Source organism: Scyliorhinus torazame, chromosome 9 (assembly GCF_047496885.1).
Source record: "Scyliorhinus torazame isolate Kashiwa2021f chromosome 9, sScyTor2.1, whole genome shotgun sequence".
In the NCBI taxonomy this organism is placed as follows: Eukaryota; Metazoa; Chordata; class Chondrichthyes; order Carcharhiniformes; family Scyliorhinidae; genus Scyliorhinus; species Scyliorhinus torazame.
The window spans coordinates 109,804,590-109,831,772 of NC_092715.1; the positions used below are offsets into that span (position 1 = coordinate 109,804,590).

The 27,183-nt window shown below is 47.8% G+C and overlaps 1 protein-coding gene across 1 annotated transcript in view; it reads right to left on the minus strand.

The window, feature by feature from the left end:
- The window catches only part of pdzph1 (PDZ and pleckstrin homology domains 1), a 136,367-nt gene that overhangs the window by 57,220 nt on the left and 51,964 nt on the right, over window positions 1–27,183 (minus strand). The window contains exon 6 of the mRNA XM_072516385.1: window positions 2,561–2,662. Coding sequence (XP_072372486.1) covers window positions 2,561–2,662 — 102 coding nt within the window. The remainder of the gene's footprint in view (window positions 1–2,560; window positions 2,663–27,183) is intronic.

Below are 27,183 nucleotides of genomic sequence, written 5' to 3' on the forward strand. Positions count from 1 at the left end.
TCTCTCTTTTATGTACAGAAAATCTTTGAAAAGCTATATTTACCTGAAAACGAAATGCTTGAAATAACATAAGTAAATGTCTTGTATTTTTAAGTTCAAGCTTATTGGGTTTGATTTTCCCATTGGTTGCAGGGCCAACCCACAATGGGCAGAACTTAAAATTCCAGGTGGGATCCGATCCCTGGACTCTCTTCCCCACTCCCGTCTCTGGCAATTCTGAAGCATGCAGGATAAGGTTACGGGTTGCAAGCCCACATCCTGCTATCCTGATCTTGCCGGCTCCGTTGAGGGATTTCAGGCTCACCACAATTTTATTGGCTTCAGGCCGGATTCTGAAGACTATGTGGCTCACACCGGCGTAGAGCTGTTGTGAGCCATGGGTAAGCCCTGAACTGAAGTTGGAAACATTCTGACGGGTAAGTTCAAAAGCTTGTGCTAACTTCCCTTGTCATCATGAGATGCTGCATGATAAATTAAATGTTTTTAATGCAGTGACTGATGATAGTCTTTGTTCTAAAAAGGTAAGTGACTATTAAATTGATGAGCATTGTGAAAGTGGAAAAGTCTTCTGATGCATTAAAGTACAATCAGCCACTGGATTACGTGATCTCTGCATTAGTGCTGAATTCAGATTTGACTTGACCCTTGTATTTTTTCCATTAAATGACAGCTCAGACTTCTATTTCATTGCTTCAAAATTTGAACAGATGACTGAGCTCTTTGAATGACTCCAAAGGCTTAAATGTAATCAGCTCCAGTTGTTTTGTTGACACAGTTGTGCAGTGAAATCTCATTATAGAAACATAGAAACTCAGAAAATAGAAGAAGGGGAGGTCATTTGGCCCTTTGAGCCTGCTCCGCCATTCATTATGATCATGGCTGATCATCAAGTTCATGACCCTAATCTTGCCTTCCCCCCATATCCCTTGATCCCTTTAGCCCCAAGAGCTATATCTTATTATGAATGTTGGGCTGACCTCCAAACTTACTAATTGAGTAAGCACAGAGTTGAATGTTGTCACAATTGTCCCAGATCGTAAGTTTTATAGTTTATTGACAGTTTTATAAGCTCCTAAGAAATGAATGGCCGAGATTTTCCCACACACCCTCTCCCCCCGGGTGGGTTTTCTGGGGGCGGCTCACCAATGGCCATTTACATTGCTCAGTGCCCATGCTACCGAAGAATCTGTCATGGAGGGTCATCTTTGGCGGGATTGGAAGATCCCACCAACGGGAAGGGTCTGAAAATCCTGACCAATGATTATGTTTGTGGTTTTTAAATTGCTGTTTGTTCTAATAGAATAGGTTCTATACGCAGGGGATGTAGTGATATGTTTATATAGAGACATGTAAAAGGTTAATGATTACATCTTAGAGTAACACAACCACTAGTGAGCAACACTAGATTCCACTATAAATATGAGAACTCAAAGGATCTTGGGTCTCTTCGAACCAGGAGTAACTAGACAACAGAGTGTTAAAGAGATAGATAATAACATAGTTAGCACGTGTGGTATAAATCAGTTAATACTTTATTCTAGATTACTTGATTACTAGTCATAGTTCTGTAGAGTATGGAAACTTAATATTAATCAATTCGTTATTCATTAAATCTGTTTTGCTCTAAGTTAAAGATTGGTGGTTTCTTGAGAATCACACCATTAGACCATTCTGGATATTGAACGCAAAGAGAAACGATATATTACCAAAGAGTAATGTAACAGGGGATACGGGCATAAGTTGTCACGGAAATATAGAGAGGTTATGCAGTGGGAATAGATGAGGGCATTGGCATTATGGCCTCCATTCTGCTTCAGAAGGCAGACCTGACTCTAGCCTGTTCCTACTACACCACTATGAAAATAGTACGGGTGGACACTATCATTTACCACAAACTATTCCACAGCTGAGATCACAGATGCATAACTTGTCCCCGGGGGGTGGGGGGATGTAGGCTGGTGTTGTACCACAGTGACCCAGAATTTTACACTGTTCATCATTTCAGTTTACTTCAAATTTTCATCAGTTCTTAAATAGTCAGATTTATGTGATGATGTAATTTTTCCTTTTCATTGTTAATTATATAATTATATGTGCATTTTAATTAACAAGCAATGTACCCACAATGAATTTCCGAATAGAGAAAAAATATATAAATTGAATGTTAATGTATCCACTCATTTTCTCTCTCCCTGAACAGCACTTGTACATGATGCCTTCCATGGTTACACATCACAGATTAAGGGTGAAATGTAGAGTATAGTCCTGTATTCTATGTGGTACCAGAAGTGTTGTTGGGTATGAAAATGCACCATTAAATTGGTTTTAACTATGATGGTATCTAGCAACTGGCATCAGTAGAAACGGTATGCAACTGATTGTCTACTGTCTACTCCATGCAATTTTACTCTTCATTAAAAGCAGTGTGCACAACATGTCTTTGATTCCTATCACCAGTTGGAAGTTGCCCCCTATACATTTTACGAATTTCAAATTCCATGTAAGATCTGCAGTGGGTATTATATTGCCAATATATTTAAACACAGATTCTGTAACTTACTTGTGTCAACTTCTGTGACTAGAATGGGTTTTGAAAAATGAATCCTAAATCCCCAAGGATAGTCACCACTTCCTTTGGCAATCTTCACTGTTCGTTCCCGAACTGTGGAAAATAATGATAATGCAAACAAATATATCACAGATGTGTGGATACATGAGTGGATGCATGAATGAAAGATTTACTGATACAATTGATAGTCCTCGCGGCAGACTGGATAGAACATAAGAACTAGGAGCAGGAGTAGGCCATCTGGCCCTTCGAGCCTGCTCCACCATTCAATGAGATCATGGCTGATCTTTTGTGGACTCAGCTCCACTTTCCGGCCCGAACACCATAACCCTTTATTCCTTTATTCTCCAAAAAACTATCTATCTTTATCTTGAAAACATTTAATGAAGGAGCCTCAACTGCTTTACTGGGCAGGGAATTCCATAAGTTCCTCCTAAACACCATCCTAAATCTACTTCCCCTTATTTTGAGGTTAAGCCCCCTAAGAACCAAAGGTAAAGGAAATCAGGATAGACACGGGTGGTGCTGAATTAGAAGATCATGGGCTGGATTCGCTGCTTCCCGCCGGCGAAATCGCGGTCGGCGACGGGGCAGAGAATCTGTTTTGGCGCCAAAATCGTGAGTGACGCCGTTTGTTAAATTCACCGCGCCCCCCGAAAATCGGCGAACTTGTCAACATTCCTCCCTCAACCAAAACCATCAAAAAAGTTGAGCTGGTTATTTGTTGAATTTGATGTTTCTGGGACTTTGTTGTGTATGAACCATAAGACACAGGAGCAGAGGTAGGCCATTCAGAGGTAGGCCATTGAGTCCTCGACTCCATTTTCCAGTCTTATCCCCATAACCCTTGATTCCCTTGCTGATTGAAATTCTGTCTATCTCGGCCTTAAACTGGTTTAGCACAGTGGGCTAAACAGCTGGCTTGTAATGCAGAACAAGGCCAGCAGCGTGGGTTCAATTCCCGTACCGGCCTCCCCGAACAGGCGCTGGAATGTGGCGACCAGGGGCTTTTCACAATAACTTCATTGAAGCCTACTTGTGACAATAAGCGATTATTAAACATACTTAACGACCCAGCCTCGACAGCTCTCTGCGGTACAGAATTCCACAGATTCACTACCCTCTGAGAGACGGAATTCCTCCTCATCTCTGTTTTAATTGGGTGACCGTTACTCTGAAAGTATGCCACCTGGTCCTAGATTCTCCTGCAAAGGGAAACAATCTCTTAGTATCTACCCTGTCGTGCCCCTGGGAATCCTAAATATGTCAATAAGGTCATCAATCATTCTTCCCCGCTTCTTCCCCACTGTTACCAGACTCCTAAACGAGCCTCTTATGGACTGATCTGATCAGATCACACATCTTCACGACCAAGTAGGACTGCACTCCTGTATGCTTCACCTGATAGCTGTGTCTATGTATTTACGTTGTGTATTTTATGTTTGCCCTATTATGTATTTTCTTTTCATGTACGGAATGATCTGTCTGAGCTGCACATAGAACAATACTTTTCACTCTACCCCGGTACACGTGACAATAAACAAATCCACCATCTTCTAAATTCCAATGAGTACAGGTTCAATGAACTCTACATCTCCTCAGAAGAAAATCCCTCCATACCTGGGATCAACCTAGTAAACCTTCTCTGGATTGCCTCCAATGCCAGTATATTATTCCTTGGATAAGGGGACCAAAACTGAAATGTCTCATTTGCATACATGACAACATTGCATCACCTTTTCTGGTACCCTTATGTCCTTCCTTTAGCATGGCAACTGGACTGCAAACGGTACTCCAGAGGGGAAAAAAACAATTCCCTGTAGGGCTCAATAGCACATTCCATGATTTGTGTTTTATTCCACGTGCTATCCAGCGTCATTTGTCTTGGCTACTGGTGCTACAAAGTGTCAATGCTTTCAACTGTGGTGACGACACCAATACTCCTAAATCTGTTCTTCATGTTGCAGTCTGTTGACTAACACCATTTAGTTTATATTTCTAATGTTTACTCACCCTCCATAATTTTGTCACTTTGGACATATTAACATTAAATTTAATTTGTCATTTTTTGGAACGACCTCCCAATCCATCCAAATCCTCTGCACCTGATCGGATTGTGTTCAACCCCTTTGTCTTGGTGGCTTTAGGAAACTTTGACAATGTTGCCTCCATATTATTCAAAATAATGAAAGGTGCCAGTGTTGCTTTTTGGGGAACTACACATCATGTACACTGATGTAGTTCGGTGCATGATTACCCTCTGCTTTCTCTAATGCAGCCAGTTGGAACCCACTTTAACTGCCCACCTTTTCCATTCTTTTGAACATTATGGACCAAACTCCTATTTGCTGCTATATCAAAAGCCTCGCTGAACTTTAGATAATAGGATCTCCCCTTCAGCACCTGCTGGACGCGGTTTGACAGAACACCATTAACTCGGTGAAAGATGCTCTTTGGTTTGGTCTGCTGAAATGTATTGATCTTCCAGTGCAAGGAGCTGTCCGGTATTGGGTGTTGCAAACTGGCCTATTTCAAGGTCAAGGACAATCTGGTGAAGGACGCAGTGAAACGGAGGGCAGCTTCTGCAAAGGCTGACTGGGGAAAGGTCTCATTATATGTCCCACGCACCATAGTACACAGAGGGGCTGGAGCCCAGGTAAAACTCCTCGGGTTACATTTATATATTAGAATATGTTTTTAATTAGCTGTGGATATAAATATTACCTGTAATGTCAATGGAATGAGGTACATTAGACTGCTATGTACAGTATTGAACAAAATGAATCTGGATTGCACTTTATACAATATGACATTTGTAAGGTACTGCAGGAAGGGGCATGAGGTCCTGCAGCAGGAGTTCAGGTTAAAAGACAGGACCTCGAGGGTTGTAATCTCAGGATTACTCCCTGTGCCATGTGCCAGTGAGGCTAGAAATAGGAAGATAGAGCAGGAGTTCAAGTTAAAAGACAGGACCTCGAGGGTTGTAATCTCAGGATTACTCCCTGTGCCATGTGCCAGTGAGGCTAGAAATAGGAAGATAGAGCAGATAAACACGTGGCTAAACAGCTGGTGTAGGAGGGAGGGTTTCTGTTATCTGGACCACTCGGAGCTCTTCCGGGGCAGGTGTGACCTATATGAGAAGGACGGATTGCATCTAAACCGGAGAGGCATAAATATCCTGGCCGCGAGGTTCGCTAGTGTCACACGGGAGGGTTTAAACTAGTATGGCGGGGGGTGGGTGGGCACCGGAGCAATAGGTCGGAAGGTGAAAGTATTGAAGGAGAACTAGGGAATAGGGCCAGTATGGCTCTGATGAAGAGCAGACAGGGAGATATTGCTGAAAACAGCGGGTCTGGTGGCTTGAAGTGCATATGTTTTAATGCAAGGAGCATTACGGGTAAGGCAGATGAGCTTAGAGCTTGGATTAATACTTGGAACTATGATATTGTTGCCATTACAGAGACCTGGTTGAGGGAAGGGCAGGATTGGCAGCTAAACGTTCTAGGATTTAGATGTTTCAGGTGGGATAGAGGGGGATGTAAAAGGGGTGGCGGAGTTGCACTACTGGTTAGGGAGGATATCACAGGAGGACACCTCAGAGGGCAGTGAGGCTATATGGGTAGAGATCAGGAATAAGAAGGATGCAGTCACAATGTTGGGGGTTAGCTACAGGCCTCCCAACAGCCAGCGGGAGATAGAGGAGCAGATAGGTAGACAGATTTTGGAAAAGAGTAAAAACAACAGGGTTGTGGTGATGGGAGACTTCAACTTCCCCAATATTGACTGGGACTCACTTAGTGCCAGGGGCTTAGACGGGGCGGAGTTTGTAAGGAGCATCCAGGAGGGCTTCTTAAAACAATATGTAGACAGTCCAACTAGGGAAGGGGTGGTACTGGACCTGGTATTGGGGAATGAGCCCGGCCAGGTGGTAGAAGTTTCAGTAGGGGAGCATTTCGGGAACAGTGACCACATTCAGTAAGTTTTAAAGTGCTGGTGGACAAGGATAAGAGTGGTCCTGGGGTGAATGTGCTAAATTGGGGGAAGGCTAATTATAACAATATTAGGCGGGAACTGAAGAACCTAGATTGGGGGTGGATGTTTGAGGGTAAATCAACATCTGACATGTGGGAGGCTTTCAAGTGTCAGTTGAAAGGAATTCAGGACCGGCATGTTCCTGTGAGGAAGAAGGCTAAATACGGCAATTTTCAGGAGCCTTGGATAACGAGAGATATTGTAGGCCTCGTCAAAAAGAAAAAAGAGGCATTTGTCAGGGCTAAAAGGCTGGGAACAGACGAAGCCTGTGTGGAATATAAGGAAAGTAAGAAGGAACTTAAGCAACGAGTCAGGAGGGCTAGAAGGGGTCACAAAAAGTCATTGTCAAATAGGGTTAAGGAAAATCCCAAGGCTTTTTACACGTACATAAAAAGCAAGAGAGTAGCCAGGGACAGGGTTGGCCCACTGAAGGATAGGCAAGGGAATCTATGTGTGGAGCCAGAGGAAATGGGCGAGGTACTAAATGAATACTTTGCATCAGTATTCACCAAAGAGTAGAAATTGGTCGATGTTGAGTCTGGAGAAGGGTGTGTAGATAGCCTGGGTCACATTGAGATCCAAAAAGACGAGGTGTTGGGTGTCTTAAAAAATAGTAAGGTAGATAAGTCCCCAGGGCCTGATGGGATCAACCCCAGAATACCGAAGGAGGCTAGAGAGGAAATTGCTGAGGCCTTGACAGAAATCTTTGGATCCTCACTGCCTTCAGGTGATGTCCCGGAGGACTGGAGAATAGCCAATGTTGTTCCTCTGTTTAAGAAGGGTAGCAAGGATAATCCAGGGAACTAAAGGCCGGTGAGCCTTACGTCAGTGGTAGGGAAATTACTGGAGAGACTTCTTCGAGACAGGATCTACTCCCATTTGGAAGCAAATGGACGTATTAGTGAGAGGCAGCATGGTTTTGTGAAGTGGAGGTCATGCCTCACTAACTTGATAGAGTTTTTCGAAGAGGTCACAAAGATGATTGATGCAGGTAGGGCAGTGGATGGTGTCTATATGGACTTCAGTAAGGCCTTTGACAAGGTCCCTCATGGTAGACTAGTACAAAAGGTGAAGTCACGCGGCATCAGGGGTGAGCTGGCAAGGTGGATACAGAACTGGCTAGGTCATTGAAGGCAGAGAGTAGCAATGGAAGGATGCTTTTCTAATTGGAGGGCTGTGACTACTGGTGTTCCACAGGGATCAGTGCTGGGACCTTTGCTGTTTGTAGTATATATAAATGATTTGGAGGAAAATGTAACTGGTCTGATTAGTAAGATTGCAGACGACACAAAGGTCGGTGGAATTGCGGATAGCGATGAGGACTGTCAGAGGATACAGCAGGATTTAGATTGTTTGGAGACTTGGGCGGAGAGATGGCAGATGGAGTTTAATCCGGACAAATGTGAGGTAATGCATTTTGGAAGGTCTAATGCAGGTAGGGAATAGACAGTGAATGGTAGAACCCTCAAGAGTATTGAAAGTCAGAGAGATCTAGGTGTACAGGTCCACAGGGAACTGAAAGGGGCAACACAGGTGGAGAAGGTAGTCAAGAAGGCATATGGCATGCTTGCCTTCATTGGCCGGGGCATTGAGTATAAGAATTGGCAAGTCATGTTGCAGCTGTATAGAACCTTAGTTAGGCCACACTTGGAGTATAGTGTTCAATTCTGGCCGCCACACTACCAGAAGGATGTGGAGGCTTTAGAGAGGGTGCAGAAGAGATTTACCAGAATGTTGCCTGGTATGGAGAGCATTAGCTATGATGAGCGGTTGAATAAACTCGGTTTGTTCTCACTGGAACAACGGAGGTTGAGGGGTGACCTGATAAAGGTCTACAAAATTATGAGGGGCATAGACAGAGTGGATAGTCAGAGGCTTTTCCCCAGGGTAGAGGGGTCAATTACTAGGGGGCATAGGCCTAAGGTGCGAGGGGCAAGGTTTAGAGTAGATGTACGAGGCAAGTTTTTTTACACAGAGGGTAGTGGGTGCCTGGAACGCGCTACCGGAGGAGGTGGTGGAAGCAGGGACGATAGTGACATTTAAGGGGCATCTTGACAAATACATGAATAGGATGGGAATAGAGGGATACGGACCCAGGAAGTGTAGAAGATTGTAGTTTAGTCGGGCAGCATGGTCGGCACGGGCTTGGAGGGCCGAAGGGCCTGTTCTGTGCTGTACTTTCTTTGTTCTTTATTCTTAACATTGTGTAACACGTTGGTTAATTCACAACTGCACACATGCAGGCCACTTATGTTCTGACATGGCCCTTCCTTTCTGAGAACTGTGACAGACGTGGTCATACTCCGGTATCTACTTAACATCTCTTTATAAGTACAACGTCAAAACAGTGTTGGCATGTTGCTCCTCGGCATCGCGTTCCAGCCTCTCCTGAGAACGTCTAACACATGACTGACTGATCTCAGTGATCCATCATATATTAGCATATCTATTCTGTTAATCCTTTACATTACACCTCCCCAAGTATACAATTTACAGTGCATTTTCATAACTCCCTTTTTACCACTGCAGCTTCAACCCAACTCCAACCCCTAATCTTCCTCCTCCTCACGTCACAGTCCTGAGGGAGTCATTCTCCCACATTATTCCCTCAGTGAAGACATCTTGGAATTTTGCAGGGTTTCCTCTTTCTCTTGGAGGACATCAGCAGAATAGGACAGCACTGTAGCAGTATTGCTGGGAAGCAGAATGCAGGGTTCAAGGTGACTAAACTGCAAGGACACCGAAAACTTTTCAATAAAAGACTGATACAAGAGAGAACACTGAAGCGCATCAACCTTTGGAACAAGAAGAGAAGAACTCAGGACTCTGAGGAATGTGTTGCTCCCTCAAAACACACTGGAGAGGAGCTTCAGAAAAGAATGATCTTAACTCGAGCGAAGATTGTCACAGCTATATCATCCACTGCTGCATTTAAACTGAAAAGGTATTGAAGATCTGAAATTTTAATGAATATGGACAACCAAGGAAAAGAATGAAAAAATTCCTGTAAGTCTTTTTGGAAAAGATCAAGAGACGATTTCCTGATGATATTTCAGAAAGACTACACTTTCTGGAGGCAGTGGGAAGAGAGTCACACTTCACTGTGTGAGGTTGCCCCACTCTGGGCAATGAGAAGGATTGCTGAGGATATGGAGACAAGATAGCGTCATCTTCTGTGACTGGATCAATTTCCTGTAGCTGATTAACTTGGGCAAAAGATTGATGTACAGGACTCTGCAGGTTCAGAAGTGCTAAAGATTCTGCAGCAACGTCTGTGCTGAGATCCAGCTCTGGAGGGAAGAAGACCTTGAGCTGGGGGTGTATGGGTTACACATGGCTTTCACCCCTAGAAGGTACCAGCTCTTGGGCAGTGTGATTCTCAATGGACTCAGGCATGGAATCAGACAAGGTATTCCCTCTGGAAGACTCTTCATGAATAATGAGAGCAAAACTAGGTTCAGTGGAACAAAGATTTGAATGGTGCTCAGCTGCTAGAAACACGGGTGACTCCAAAACAACAGAGACTCCATATATCAACCTTTAAGACCGCGCCCTCCAACACATCACTCAGTGCTGCAAAGGCTTGCTGGGGAGTTTCATCTGGAAAGAGCCATTTCAATTCTTCATGGGGATGATCACCGTCTGCTGCAGTGCTTTATGTATCTTCCACCTCTGGCTGAATTTCATGAAGAACTGAGAGATTCATAACTTCAATCTCTGCTGGGGCATCTAGTGGATAGTATCCCTGTGCAAGAACGGAAATTGCTGCTGCTTGAATAAACGTCCTCAGCTTCTGAAGGTTGAAGTTCCACTGGTTCTAAATAAAAGGTTGAAGATTATTCCATGAAATACTGAGTCATTCAAATGCTAGACATCATATGGTTTTCCTAGGATTCCTAGTAGCATGCCAACATCGTCACTCAATAAGGATGTGCATTGATTATGGAGAACATAGATAGATAGAATCAAAGATCTGTTTCCCCTTGTAGCAAGGAGCAATAATCCTACCTTTAATTGGAATGTCTGTGCCCCCTGGACATTGTAATATGATGTAATTGGCTGAAGCCAGTCATGATAAGCAGCTAGTATGTTTACAACAGCTCTGGTTAAAGATGGGGTCAAAGCCTGGCACGTGCACTGACCAATTATCTGGATGGAGCTTGTTAACTTCCCCGAGGAACTCTGTAATTTTGTTTTTATCTTGATTTCAAATTTCTTGGATTGTGTGTGTTTCATAAATATTTTCTTGTCTTCTATCTTGATTAAAGTTGTTGGATTTGCAGAAATGTTTCTGCGCCACCCTACTGCTGTATATGTTGGTTTTTCACACCACAACAAAAGTATCTCAAAATGGCTGCTGGAGTGGGATTTTCTGTCCTTTTGTCCGGTTTGGTGGGCTTTCTTTGTGGGTGGGCTGATGCTCGTACCCAGTCAACAGCGTCATGTGAAGCCTCAAAGTCACACCAAATTATAGCCAGTTAAATTCTTTAAACTTAGCTAGCCCCGCATACTGAATCTTTGGATCCAATATAAGTTCATCTTTGGTCTGCAGAAAATTGGAGTTTTTCATCTCAGATGACCACAACTGTGCAATCGTAGATTAACTTGTACTTCAGGGGCCCATATCCCCAAGAACTAGCAGGGCAATATAGTTTGGTTCAAATAATTCAGTTCACTCTCCAGCTCATAGGAACCTGTAGTTAAAACAAGCTCAATCAATAAGTTTTGCTTTGGTTTAAAATACACATCAAAGGCTTTGAAAACAGAGTTCTCGGTGGACCCCTCCACTCCATGTTCAAGGAAAATGTTGTGTGCTACTGGGCCTACAACATTAAGAAAGGAACAGGCTTGATACTTCTGCTCTTGGGAGGCACGGTGGCAGCACTGTTCTTCACATCTCCATGGTCCCAGGTTCGATTCCCAGCTTGGGTCACTGTCTGTGTGGTGTCTGCATGTTCTCCCTGTGTCTGCGTGGGTTTCCTCCGGGTGCTCTGGTTTCTTTCCACAGTCCTGAAAGATGTGCTGTTAGGTGAATTGTACATTCTGAATTCTCCCTCTGTGTACCTGAACAGGCGCATGAATGTGGCGACTATGGGCTTTTCACAGTAACTTCATTGCAGTGTAAATGTACCTGTGACAATAAAGATTATTATATTTAGTGTGTACGTCTGATGCTGCTTGATATTAATGGAAATGGTATTTCCATAATTACCAATACTGGTCTGTCGGCCTTCAAGAAAGTCAAATGGGAGGGAGAGGGTGCGTAGGGGCAGGGATTGTTCACCAGGTATGGCCATCTCCAGTGTTCGTCCTCCTTCTATTGATTTGTTAAGAGCTGCTATCAAGTTTTCCTTCGCTATGTGTTTCCTTCTATAACACTGATGTATTTTTGACATCAATGTCTCGACTGCTGTCACCATGTTCTGAGATAGTTCTTCTTCTCTGAGGACTCTGGACATGGTACTTGCTTACTAGACAAACTGTGGACATACTTTGTGCTTAACCCTCATTTATTGGAGCAACATTTAGATTTAAATAGGTTACAAAGCAGGTATGTTGCTCCTGGGCCTGGGGCGGGTTTCTCCGTCCCGCCGTGCCAGATATCTGGTTAGCAAGCCGGTGTGATTCTCCGTTTCACCAGCTGATCAATGGGGTTTCCCATTGTGGGACAGTCCCACGCCGTCAGGAAACCCCCGGGCTGCTGGCAAAACAGAGCATCCCGCTGGCGGAGACTCTCTCTCTCGTCTAACACATGACTGTTCTCAGTGATACATCATCTACGTCATACATGAGCATGTCATGTCTGTTAACCCTTCATGCTACAATATAGAGATGTGGATAACGTTCCCCGATTATTGGCTGGCCGGGTGCAGGTTTGTCTCTGTACACTGAGGTATGCCGGCAGGTATCGATCCACTCCTGTACCATGTGGTGTTGGGTGCTCTGATGCACAGATGAACCAACACAGTTGTATTAGGTACAACTCTACTTTATTTCAACTTCTATATACAGTTCGGTCTGGATACTCTGCACGTTGTGTCTCCCTGAGTGTGTAGTGTAACAGGTCTGTCCTTGTCCTGGTCTCCAGCTAATACTGGCCACCAGGTGTCGTGTTTGTCATTTTATACTGTCCCTGTCCTTGTCTGTGATTGGTTGTGGTGTTGTGTGTTCTGATTTGTCTGTTGGTGTGTCTATCATGATGTGTGTGTTTGAATATCATGACAGTTAAGATGAACATTTTGCCAAGGTTTCTATTCTTATCATCTTGCCTTTTTGCCAAAGAGATTTTTTTATGGGGGTGGAAAGGCTGATTTTGTTGTTTGTGTGGTCAAGGTAGCAAGAATTAGGAGGACGGTGCACCAGAGAGGGCGACAATTGGCTCTAACAAACTTGTTGTACTACTAGTGAACACTGAGAAAGTGTGGGCTGGAGCAGGGAGACGGAGGCATTGCGGGTGAAGATGGAGGCAGGTTTTTGTAAGGGTTGGGGTTGTGGGCATTGGCAATGGCGCCACTTCTGTTTGCCCTGGGGAGGTATTCGGGGAGACCACGCTGAAATTATGGAGGCAGTTTCGACAGCACTTTAAGTTGGTGCCGATTCGGGTGAACCATGAGTTTGAGCCTGGGAGGATGGATGCGAGGTTTTGAGGATGGGAGGAGCGAGGGGTGGTGGAAATAAAGGATCTGTTCCTAGAAGGATGGTTTGCAAGTCTGCAGGGATGTGGTGAACCATTGTAATAGGAGATGTAAGGTAGGACCTGCACTACAGATTCGCCGGTAGCTCCTGCCGGCTGGCTCCGCCCACGGAGAACTGTATAAATATGACCTCCAGTGCTCTGCCATTTCGCCAGCTGCAGCAGGAGGCCACGCATCTGACTGTAATAAAGCCACTGTTGTACCCAACTTTAGTCTTTGTGCAATTGATCGTGCATCAATTTATTACAGTCAGATTTTCCACAGAATGGATATCAGAATTAAGCCCGATCGCCTGCAGCTGGTTCCGCACTCGCCCAACCCCAGAAAAGACTTTACTCACTGGCTAGCATGTTTTGAGGCCTACATCAAGTCTGCGGACCCCGAGCCAACAGAGGCTCAGAAGATAAACGTCCTGTACTCCAGACTGAGCTCCAGCGTGTTTCCGTTGATCCAAGATGCCACGAACTACACAAAAGCAATGGAACTCCTTAAGGACCACTACACGCAGAAGGCGAACACGCTCTTCGCCTGGCAGGTACTCGCCACCCACTCGCAACTACCTGGTGAGTCCGTCGAAGACTTCTGGCGGGCCCTAATTCCACTCGTCCGGGATTGTGACTGTCAGGCCGTTACGGCCGCGGAACACGCAAATCTCCTCATGCACGATGCCTTAGTGACGGGGATTGTGTCGGACCGCATCTGAGAACGATTACTGGAAGGGGCCATGCTCGAACTGGCGGAGATGAACACCTTGGCGCTCTCCTTGACAGTCACATCCCGTAATGTACAATCATACCCCTCCCGCCGCGCTGCCCACCCTTCTACTCCTTCCTGCCCCTCCTGGACCCCGTCGACGACCTCCTCAGCCGGGGCCCTGCCTTCCCAATATGCCTGCGCCGCACGCTGATCCGCGCACCCCGGGTTCCCCGCTGCTACTTCTGCGGTCAGCAGAAGCACCCCCTCCAACACTGCCCGGCCCGCACTGCAGTTTGTAAAGCCTGCAGTAAAAAGGGCCACTTCGCGGCGGTGTACCAGGCCCGCGCAGTCACTGCGATCGCGCCCACTAACGCCCCCTCCCCACGCCAGACGTACAATGGGAGCCGCCATCTTCGTCTCCTGGGTCCATGTGCGACCAATGGGCGCCGCCATCTTGTCCCCCTTCGGCCACATGCGCCCCATGGGTGCGGCCATCTTGTCCCGACCCCGCATTGTGCGCACTAAGGGCGCCGCCATCTTGTCCCCCACAGGGTCTCCGGACATCCCGACATCGGAACCGCACATGCTCGCCACCCGAAGCATCCGATGGCGACTCACAGCTCGCTTCGATGACGCTGGACCAATCTCGCCCGCACAACCTGGCCACCGCATTGACGACGGTTAAAATCAATGGCCACGCAACCTCGTGCCTGCTGGACTCAGGGAGCACCGAAAGCTTCGTTCACCCAGGTACGGTAAGGCGCTGCTCCCTTGCGGTCAATCACAGGTACTCCCTAGCCTCCGGACCCCACTCCGTCCTGATCCGAGGCTTCTGTACGGTCACCCTCACGGTCCAGGGCGTAGAATTTAGTAACTTCCGCCTCTATGTCCTTCCTAATCTCTGCGCTGCACTCCTGTTGGGCCTGGACTTCCAGTGCAACCTCCAGAGCCTCGCCCTCAAATTCGGCGGGTCCTTACCCCCCCTTACCGTTTGCGGCCTCGCGACCCTCAAGGTCGATCCCCCCACCCTTTTTGCCAATCTAACTGCGGATTGCAAGCCTGTTGCCACTAGGAGCAGACGGTAGAGCACCCAGGACAAGACCTTCATCAGGTCCGAAGTCCAGCGGCTGCTTAAGGAGGGTATTATCGAGGCCAGCAACAGCCCCTGGAGAGTGGTAGTGGTTAAAACTGGGGAGAAACACAGGACGGTCGTGGACTACAGCCAGACCATCAATCGGTACACGCAGCTCGACGCGTACGCCCTCCCACGCATATCTGATATGGTCAATCAGATTGCGCAGTACCGGGTCTTCTCAACAATGGACCTGAAATCCGCCTACCACCAGCTCCCCATCCGGAAGTCGAACCGGCCATACACTGCCTTTGAGGCAGACGGTCGACTCTACCACTTCCTTAGGGTCCCTTTAGGGTCCCTTTCGGTGTCACAAATGGGGTCTCGGTCTTCCAAAGAGAGATGGACTGAATGGTCGACCAGTACAGTTTGCGGGCCACCTTTCCGTACTTAGATAATGTCACCATCTGCGGCCATGACCAGCAGGACCACGATGTCAACCTCGATAAATTCCTCCGCACTGCCACCCTTCTCAACCTGACCTACAACAAAGAGAAGTGTGTGTTCAGCACAACCCGGTTAGCCATTCTCCGCTGTATAGTCCAAAACGGAATTCTCGGGCCCGATCCCGACCGCATGCGCCCCCTCATGGAATGCCACTCCCAACGAAGCACCAAAGCACTGGACGGCTGAATCTTTGATGGACTCCGGACCGTCAACATGGACTTTTCTTCCCCTACCACTGCACATATTTGCACTAATTGTATATAGTTTCACGTCACCCCCGCCGGACTCATTTTTAACAGGGGGTGAATGTGGTGAACCACTGTATTATGGGATGCAAGGTAGGACCTGCACTACAGGTTCGCCGGTAGCCCCTGACGGCTGGCTCCGCCCATGGAGAACTGTATAAATATGCATGACCTCCAGTGCCCTGCCATTTCGCCAGCTGCAGCAGGAGGCCACGCATCTGACTGTAATAAAGCCACAGTTGTATCCAACTTTAGTCTTTGTGCAATTGATCGTGCATCAAGGGTTTGGGGGCCAAGTTTGGGGTGCCAAGAGGGGCGGGTTTGAGGTACATGCAGGTAATGGGATTTTGTGAAAAAGGTCTCTCCGATCTTTCCGGGAGTACTGCCCTCCTGCTTGCAGGATGGGGTGTTGTCAGTGATGGGGTTGGAGGGGGTGATTGTCTCGGCGATTTATGGGAGGATTTTGGAGGAGGATAGGCATCTCAGGAGGGGATTAAGGCCAAGTGGGAAGAGGAGCTGGGGATGGCGCGGGAGGAGGGACTGTGGTGTGAGGTGCTGCGAGGCTCGGGTCGAAACAGGTAAATATGGTGCACAGGGAGCACCTGCCGAAGGTGAGGATGAGCCGGTTGTTTGAGGGAGTGGAGAATATTGTGAGTGGTGTGGGAGGGCCCAGCTAATCACGTACACATGTTCTGGTCCTGCCTGAAGTTGGAGAAGTTTTGGGGGGTCATTCTTCAGCACCATGCAATTCTATATATGGATTTAGATCCCAGTCCTCTGGATTTGCCGGAATTGCAGAAGGGAGCGGGGGCAGATGTTTTCGCCTTTACCTCGTTGATAGCTTGCAGGTGGGTCCTGTTGGGGTGGAGATCAGCTTTTCCATCCTGTTCCTCGGTGTAGCTGGGTGTCTAATGAAATTCTTGTATTTGGAGAAGGTGAAATTTGCTCTGAGGGGGGCGAGTGAGAGGTTCCACAAGAGATGGGGTTTGTTTATATTACATTTTGGGGAGCTAGTTGCCGCCAACTGTTGGGGAGGGTGGAAGGTGGGGAGGAGGTTGGACCTGGGGTTTTGGTTTATCTTGGGTTGGATTTATTTTGTAAATGTTATGTGTGTTATATGTTTAATTGTTAAAATGTTGAAATGTGAAAATTTGAACAGAAATATTTTTAAAAAAACATAGCAATGCAGATAATGCTGACTTACTTAGCAATGGGCCTAACAAAAGCAGGTCCCTTCACAAATATGCACTTGGACCCCATGCGCAGATCAGGTGTAGGATATTGCTTCCTAATTTTTTTAAATCACAGAAATATTATTTTAAAAACATATAGCGGAATTTTCCACAAAATTGCCAAAAATTTAATTTTTGGTGAGAAAATGGACGCAATTCCTGTCGGCCCTAGCGGTGCGATCCAGGCTGCAACGTTCAGGATCTTGGAAACATTTTCTTTCCCCACATGAAAAGCGGTGCACCTGAGGTGCAAAGCATCTGATTCCCCTGCCCAGACGGTCATCCGAGCACTTCAATGAAGGGGGCACTACATTTAAACAGCTCCACAGCATTTGCTCTCACTCAAGCCAGCAGGATGGCAGCGAGGAAACCAGTTCCTAGATTTTTGAAGGGGGTCCTCCAGCTGTTTGCTGCGTGCCATGGAGGAGAGACAAACTACAGTATACCCTCAGGCTAGCAGGAGGCACTCCAGCAAGGTGAGGAATCTCGCCTGGGAGATGGTGCAGCACTGGTCAGTGCCAGCAGCCTGACTAAGAGGATGGGTGTGCAATACAGAAAAAAGATGAATGACCTACTCAGATCAGCAAAGGTAAGTGCTCCCTGTATCCTCTCTGCAATCCATCCTTTCTTCGCCCCGGAATCTCACCTCAATCCCACATGCCACCACCTCACAGGGTCCCAGGACACCACAACCTCCCACCAGCATCCTCCAATCCCCCGGCATTCCTTATCGGAACCCCTCCCTGCTTAGGCACAGTGTTCACACGTGTCAGGTGTCATCGCCCTCTGATTCACCAGGCATCCAGTTCACATTATCCCCATTTGTGTTCCTGCAGAAGAAAATCGTCTACAACCGACGTGTGCAAGTGAAAACCAGCATTGGGATGCCCTAGCTGAGGATCCTGACTCCGTACGAGGAGAGAGCTATGGCGCTCGCAGGGGAGGAGTAGGATTGGGTCTGCGAGAGAAAGGTGAGGAGTCACTGCACCTTCATCCAAGTGACAAGTCTCAAATGAGTTCTTTTTAGTCTAAACCCTTGACCAGGCCATGTGCCAAAACTATGCCCTTTGCCTTGCAGGAACATCAACCAAAGAGCCTGGCCTATCCAGCAGTGCCATACTGCACACCCTTGACACCAACTCGGAGAAGGACATGGATGAAGTGTCACAGCTATCAGCCGCACCATCCACCATCGCAGAGACACTCATATCAGTGGGCAAACTTAGTAGGTCACTGTCTGGTGAGCACCACACAGCTTCTGATGCTCATCAGGTGGAGGCAGGAACGTCCTAGGGATTGGACAGTTTGAGGTCTGTTGGATGATCGGACTCAGCTGTGCACCAGCCAGGTGTTGTGCCTCTGGACACGTTCGTCCCTCACCTGCAAAGGTAGAGCTGGGAATTCCAGGAGGGGTTTTCAGCGAAACTCCTGCGACTGCAATGCTGAATGGAGGAGCTCCAGCAACTATGTTGCAGGAGAAGTTTCCAGCAATGCGTGGCACCCAGGCCAACACTGTAACACTGCAACACTGTGGGCAGCACGGTAGCATTGTGGATAGCACAATTGCTTCACAGCACCAGGGACCCAGGTTCGATTCCGGCTTGGGTCACTGTCTGTGCGGAGTCTGCACGTCCTCCCCGTGTGTGTGTGGGTTTCCTCCCATAGTCCAAAGATGTGCAGGTTAGGTGGATTGGCCGTAATAAATTGCCCTTAGTGTCCAAAATTGCCCTTCGTGTTAGGTGGGGTTACTGGGTTATGGGGATAGGGTGGAGGTGTTGACCTTGGGTAGGGTGCTCTTTCCAAGAGCCGGTGCAAACTCGATGGGCCGAATGGAATCCTTCTGCACTGTAAGTTCTATGATTCTATGTAAGGGGGGCACCCGCAGTGGAAACCCTGGGGCAAGAGGCCATACTCATGATGGGAGGATTCCAAAGCATCGCTCAGCACCTGAGGACCATGGCTGAGGGGTTCAACTCCATGGTGCAGACAATGGCGGCCTCCAGGACTGGCAACATCAGATGATGTTGATGCTTCTGGATCTCACTCCAACTGGCCCTCAGTCCCATGAAGTAACTCAGGTGCCCTCGAGCAACTGGAGGGAGGAGGATCAGCTGGAGCACATCCTGGGCCCTTCTACCCAGGAGACCCTTGGAGTGACCAGCCTACCTGAATCTCCCCTTCTTGAGACCAGTACATCTCAGCTGCAGGGGAAAAACAGGGTTACTTAGCAACGGCAACAATCTATCCCTCAATGTCAGCAAAACTAAAGAGCTGGTCATTGACTTCAGGAAGCAAAGTAATGTACACACCCCTGTCTGCTTCAACGGGGCCAAGGTGGAGATGGTTAACTGCTTCAAATTCCTAGGAGTGCACATCACCAAAAATCTGTCCTGGTCCACCCACATCGACGCTACCACCAAGAAAGCACAACAGCGCCTATACTTCCTCAGGAAACTAAGGAAATTCGGCATGTCCACACTGACTCTTGCCATGTTTTACAGATGCACCATAGAAAGCATCCTATCTGGCTGCATCACAGCCTGGTATGGCAATTGCTCGGCCCAAGACCGCAAGAAACTTCATAGAGTCATGAACACAGCCCAGTCCAGCACACACAACCTGCCTCTACTTGCCCAACCTGATTCTACTTACACCTCCCGCTGCCTGGGGAAAGACCCCTCAAATCAAAGACCCCTCCCACCCAACTTACTCACTCTTCCAACTTCTTCCATCGGGCAGGAGATACAAAAGTCTGAGAACAGGCACAAACAGATCCAAAAACAGCTTCTTCCCTGCTGTTACCATACTCCTAAATGACCCTCTTATGGACTCACCTGATTAATACTACATTCCTGTATGCTTCACCCGATACCGGTGTCTATGTATTTATGTTGTGTACCTTGTGCTTTGTAGCCATGTAAAATGGCTGACTCCCGATTAGAATGGCCAAACCCTGATTTAAAATGGCGAACGGAAGAGGTTGATAGGAAAATCAGCCAACAGGACTCAAACAGACAGCTGCAGGTAAAACTGTGTATTCGTCTCTGGGGAAGCCGGACCGAATCGATACCTGCAGCCATCAACATAACAACACCCCAGTCTTCTGCATATTAATCAGCAATCCCCGGGAACAATGGATACAAAATAGACACACAAAGCCAACCCAGACCTTTCGGCGCCAGCAGGAGCTGACACAAAGAGAGGTAAACGACCACCCCTCGATCAAGGAATTGCTCCAGCATTGGAGATTATCGAACCAAGTGATTGGGACCACGTCCAACCACTTGGAACCAGGTACAAGGTCAGCCCCGAGAGGCGGGAAGCCCCTGGGGACTATAAGAATAGGGGCCAAGTTCAAATCGACCCTTCTTCTCCTCTCCGCACCCTTCGAGACCCTTCTGCAAGAGAACGTAAGTTTTACTCCAACGGTCGCTACCAGATTGACACTCCTGACTATCGACCTGTACCAGCTTTGAATCCCGCAGGCTCAGAACCCATACGAAAGGCCATTCGTTTCCCTGACCTGGTGGGCCATTTCCAAAGTTAAGTATTGGCCTGTTAGTTGTAGGAAGTAGCTTAGAGGTAGAATTAATGTATAAGTATTGATTGCTGTATATAATAAAAGAGCATTGATTTAACTCTTACTAAGCGGTGTGTTGGATTATTAATCATTCCTCGGACTTGAACCACGTGGCGGTATCAGAAAGATACCTGGTGACTCAAGAGCAAAGGTGACAGAATTAGAGCAAATAAACTAAGGCTAAAACGAGCAACATTTTGGCGACATCCTGACGGGACCCGATCTAGAAGTGGAAAACCACTCCGGGAGAACCCAAGAAATTTGAATTAGAAACTCAATTGGAAACAGAAAACCACAAGTGTTCAAACAGTTCTGATCAATAGTCACAATTCGGAAGTGTGTGTATGCATACGTAACTAACAGGGCTATAAGGTAAAACTGATAGATTTTTGTTGCGTCAAAACTGTCGGAAGTCTGTATTTTCGGAAAATAGCGAAAGCCGTACCCGCATCTACAACACCGCCTTAGCCCCCTGTTCCAAATTTAAAAGAAGCATTCGGATAAGAGAGATGGCCATGCAGGCAAAGCAGCGCCTCATGAACCCTGAGGAATTTGCGGTCGCAGCGACCAGCAGCAGTAGAGTGGGACAGTGTCCCATTTGGGAGGAGGAAATCCGGAAATATCTCAAGGGCAAAGGATGGCCCCTGTGGAATGATTTCTGCGATAACGATGAATCGGGTCCCGGAAGATTTGGGCATACTTGGTGGGAGAACCTGAGCGAGATACACAAAAAGAGCTTGGGAAAAGCTCCCAAGCCGATGGCAATCGTGTCCTGTTGGCACAATTGCGAGGCACAGAGGAGGTCGTCAAGACGCTCCGCAAAGAAGTTGAGGGCATACGTCGGATGAGTAAAGTCGATGTAAGCGAAGTTGAAAAAGAGAATTTAGAATTAAGGAGGAAATTGGCAGCAAAGGATGAAGAGGTGGCTAACGCCAAACGGGGTCACCAGTCTTGTCTGGCGCATTTAAGTAGTTTCCAGTCACAGTATGAAAAGGCCTACCAGGACAGGCAACGTGCAGTCCTGGTAAGAAAAGAGACAGAAAAACAGGTAGAGACGCTACAGAAACAGTGTAGTGATCTAAAAGCAGCATTAAGAGCACTCCACGCTGCCTCCACAGAATAAAGACAGAGCACCATAGATCATGCAAAGTGCCGGAAGCAGATTGCAGAGCTGCAATCACTGCTTTCTGTTCAGAAAGGATTTCAGGAAACCTTTGGGGAAAAGTTAGACCAGGAAGACGGCCCTGATTGGGAAGAATTACAAGAAACAGCGCAGAGATATGTTCAGGGAACATGTGTGCAGGGAAAGCCCCAAAAGAGAAAAGCACCCCAACCCTCCACACAGCAGATAGTTCAGGCTCCAATGAACCCTGTAACCACCCACCGCACAGCCACATCGGACGATGTGGAATATCTATATTCCACCCCCTTAACAGTGACCCAATTACGGGACGCGTGCGAGAAGATCACACCGTTCCTCCCCGCCTCAGACCCCCACCATTTCTTTGCCACAGTTAGACATCAGGCGAACATGTACGGCTTGGACGAGAGAGAGCATGTAAAGCTCATGGTTTTAAGTTTAGATCCGTCGGTAGCAGCAGCCCTTCCCGACCCACAGAATGTAGGAGGAGGCACCCTTGCAGAAATACATACCGCGATCCTGGATGCGATCGTGTATAACCGGGGTGACCCCGTAGATGGCCTCAATAAATGTAGGCAGAAGAAATCTGAGCACCCCACAGCGTTCGCTGGACGTCTGTGGATTCACTTCGCAGCAGTCTTCGGAAACGTAGACCGTGCCCATTTGTCCCCAGACAACATGGCCAAATGGACCCGCACCCTTATCTCCCATGCCACAGATGCAGGACAGAAAGCCTGTGCTAGTTATGATCCCTCAGAGAAGGCCCATAACGAGAAGTGGGTGGTTAAAAGATTGTCCCGCGTTTGGGAGCAATCTGTTCAGAGTAAACCCACAGTTAAAAACACCGAAGACAAGCAGGCCGCCGCAGACATGCAGGCAGTAAAAGCAACACATCACAACCCCGCCTGGGTAAATGAGGGAAAGAACAGTCCCCCACCCAAATCACTAGAGTGTTACAACTGCGGACAGTTGGGACATTTCGCAAAAGAGTGCAATGCCCCTAAAAAGCCACCGAGAGGCCAGCAGACAGGCACTCTGAGTAAGAAAAAGACAGAGCCCATCCATAGCGTTAGCGCCCATTCGGATCAGACGGACTTGACCGGAACGGACTGACGGTGTACGAGCTCCCCCAGTTGGGTCTGCGACACCCTTTGGGATAGGTCAGGACGACCCATAGTCGCAGAGAAAATTCGGGGACAGCCTATCGAATTTCTTTGGGACACAGGGTCCCGCACAACCATAAATTCCTCCACCCTGTTTCAAAAAGACACGTGGCCCACTACAACCACAATCACCCTCAGCGGCTTCACAGGCCACTCACAGCAGGGACACATCACAGCCCCTGTACCCATTCAAATCGGAACCATCACCACCAAACACCCCGTGGTTTTAGTAGACCTGCCCCACACAGCAGAACACATTTTGGGAATTGACTTCATGAATTCCCACCACCTTTCATTCGATCCAGTCAACCAGTGTGTCTGGAAGATGGCAAAATCCGCTAGAGCCCCCGCAACGCTCAACATAGGCGAATATATGAACAAAATTAGCGCCGTAGGTGAATTTTGGTTCAACCCGACCACACTTAGTACGGACAAGCAGGTTAGGGCAGTCCTGCAAAAGAACAGGGCAGCATTCGCGACCCACAAGCACGACTGTGGACGGATGACTGGCTCCGTACAAGTAACAGGACCTGACCCTAGACTCCAAAAACAGTACGGATTTCCCCTAGAGGCAGAGGGAGAAATCTTAAAAGTAATAGAGAGCTTATTAGAGCAGGGCGTACTTAGATCAGTAGCCTCCACTAATAATGCCGGGATTTGGTCAGTGAGAAAGCCCGATGGATCATGGCGACTGACCATTGATTATCGGGAGCTCAACAAAGTCACCCCTGCAGCAGCCCCCACCGTAGCAACAAGTCCCGAGACCATGCTCAAGCAGGGACTCAATTCCCGCTACTTCACGGTTTTGGACATCAGTAATGGATTCTGGTCCATTCCATTGGCAAAGGCGTGCCAGTACAAATTTGCCTTCACCTTTAAAGTACAGCAGTACATGTGGACATGCCTGCCACAAGGATTCCACAACTCCCCCTCCATTTTCCACCGACAGCTGGCAAATGGATTAGCAAAATTCTCTCGCCCTGAATGTCTGGTACAGTATGTAGACGACCTACTGCTGCAGACAGACACCAAGGAAGAGCACATTGAACTTCTGTCTGAACTCCTGGAACTCTAACACCCAATCGGTTGTAAAGTCAACCCCAAAAAGGCCCAGATTTTGGAAGATAAGGTGATATATTTGGGAACAATTATCACACATGGTAAACGCGAGATCGAGCAGAAAAGGATTGACTCGATTGCTAAATTGCCCCTTGCCCAGAACGTTTCAGCCCTCCTGTCGTTTGTAGGACTGGTTGGCTACTGCCGCAACCACATTGACGGTTTCGCCAGCAAGGCAGCACCCCTCTCAGACCTCCTAAAGAAAGGAGCCCCCTGGGAATGGCTTCCGCAGCATACGGATGCTGTGGACTCTTTAAAACAGGCACTCGTAGCAGCCCCCGCACTACAAATTCCAGACCCGCTTTCCCTTACGCTATAGAGGTAGCAACCACAGACTGCACCCTTTCGGCCGTGCTCCTCCAGGAACGGCACGACCAGTTAAGGCCCGTAGCTTACGCCTCCAGAATTTTAGATGCTGTGGAGCAGGGATTTTCAGCCTGTGAGAGGCACCTGCTCGCAGTATTTTGGGCAGTGCAGTATTTTTCATATATTACCGGACTGAACCACATCACAATTCTCACCGAACACACCCCACCCAACTTTTACTGGATGGACGACTCAAGGACGGTACAGTAAGCCAGATTAGAGCAGCTAGATGGACCCTTCTCTTGCAGGGAATGGACATCACTGTGAAAAGGACAAAGACACACACCTACTTAGCCGACAATTTACAGTACCCCGGAACCCCCCATGACTGTAAGATTATCTCTCCACACCATAACACCCCTTTATCGCTAAAACACCCCCCAGTAAGATAGATAGTTCAACCCAGAGCCCCCCGCACATGGACACGTGTGAGCCCATTAAGATTTATGTGGATGGATCTTCCACAGTCTTAGATGGGAAGCGCATAACAGGTTGCGGGATTTATGTCAAGGACGCGCAGGGACGCGCCCTTGAGGAAATAGCGTTAAAACTACCCGGACACTTAGGCGCACAGGCAGCAGAGCTTGCGGCCATTGCATACATAGTTGAGCACCCAGATTCCTTCCCCGGCTACGGACATATACTCGGACAGCCTCTATGTCTGTAACAGCCTTACGGAATTTCTGCCCCTGTGGGAAGCAAGAGGATTTGTTTCCGCAGATGGGAAACCCCTCCCCTCAGCCCCATTACTCCGCCATATTTTAGAAAAAGCCCAGAACAGGACTTTTGGGATCATAAAAGTCCGCAGCCACCATCGTTCCTCCCCCCCTGGAAATGTAAAAGCCGACACACTGGCTAAGGCAGGTTCCAGACATGGGTATTTTTGGAAACCCCCCGAAAGCGCGCCAGTGAGTGCAGTTCAGGTCACACAGACTAGAATCGAGGATCTAGTAGAGGCCCAGAAGCAGGACAGCAATCTCTCGGAGATTGTAAAAGGAAAGTATCCCGCCTCCTACGAGAAGTTCAGAAATACACTGACCACACATGACGGTGTGGTGTTAAAGGACACCCTTTATGTGGTTCCTGAACAGGACAGGAACCAATTGATTTGTTTGTTCCATGACGATCATGGACATCAGGGTATCGATCCCACTACAGCCCATCTCAAACAGCTTTGTTGGTGGCCAAACTTGAAGGACGATGTAAGCCATTACATAGAAAATTGTCTTATCTGTGCCCAGAATAACCCCGACAGATATGCCAAAAAAGCCCAACTCAGCCACACCCGACCAGTTAATGGCCCCTGGACTAACCTCCAGATTGATTTTATAGGTCCATTGCCCCCTTGCAGGAATGGCTATAAATATGTACTTGTGGTCATAGACACATTTACAAAATGGGTGGAAGCATTTCCAGTCCGCTCAAACACTGCAAAAACCACAGCCAAGATTCTAACCCACCACATCTTTACAAGATGGGGACTCCCCCGCAGCATTGAATCGGACCAAGGTTCTCATTTTACGGGACGCGTCATGCAGAACGTCCTCACGATATTTGGCATCACCCAAAAATTCCACATTGCATACCACCCCCAGTCAAGTGGTATCGTGGAGCGCATGAATCGGACCCTAAAAACCACCCTTAGAAAAATGGTCCAGCAGAACAACACCACTTGGGACTCAGTCCTCCCTTTTGCGCTGATGGTTTTGCGTAACACTATTTCTACATCCACAGGTTACACCCCACACACTCTCATGACCGGACGCCCCATGAAAGGGACAGAATACTTGTTAGGTTTAGACCTGACCAGCCCCGAAGTAACGGCCCTCACACACGAGAAAGCCTTGGAGCAATTAGTTGCAAATGTTAAAACGGCTCAGTTAGCAGCCGCAGTAAAATTGGGCACCAAAAAGAAACAGAGCAAGGCTTGTTTCGACAAGACAGTGCATGCAACGGAGTACGATATTGGCCAGCAAGTGATGCTGTCTGTATATAACCCCAGCACATTCCTGTCACCTAAATACTCGGGTCCGAATTCTATTGCAGACAAAGTATGCCCATCCGTTTACAAAATCAAGTACCCCAATGGTAAGACTGCGTGGTTTCATATTAACCAGTTGAAGGTTTATGGAACACAGTCGAACCACGCACACCACTCATGCTCGACGCAGGAGACCACACCCCGCCCACAGCCAACGTAACACTACCAACCCCCACCACGTCCAGCTCAGCCACGGACTCAACCTCGACTCCACCCCTGAAATATACACTCCGCCCCGGAACGCCCACCGACTGCAGCAGCAGAGACAGCGACTGTGACTCGGACGATAGCCACAGCACGCCTCCTTACTATCCCCATGCAACCGGACCCACACCCAGTGACTCCGACTTCGATCCAAGTGATCCCCCCCGATCACTTTTCTGAATAAACCCCACCACCGACCACCGAACCACACTGACGAACCCGATTTTGTCCCCACCCAACTAGACACCAATTATTGGCACCGTGACAACTCATACCGACTTGTCCGCAACGACGAGATCAACCCCAACTCACACCAGGCAGCCCTTTCAGCCTTAATCCACTCCAGAGTTTGGCACCCGGGAGAAGGTGACGACCTCGGGTCTGACTCCCAAGCCACCAACCCCTTTGCGACCCTGTTCGCAACCGAGAACTGAGGTGTCCAGATGATGTTTCAAAGGAACCGCTTGGGAAAAGTGTTGTCCTTTCTGATGGAACCTGCAGAATGTTTTATGTTGTTTTGT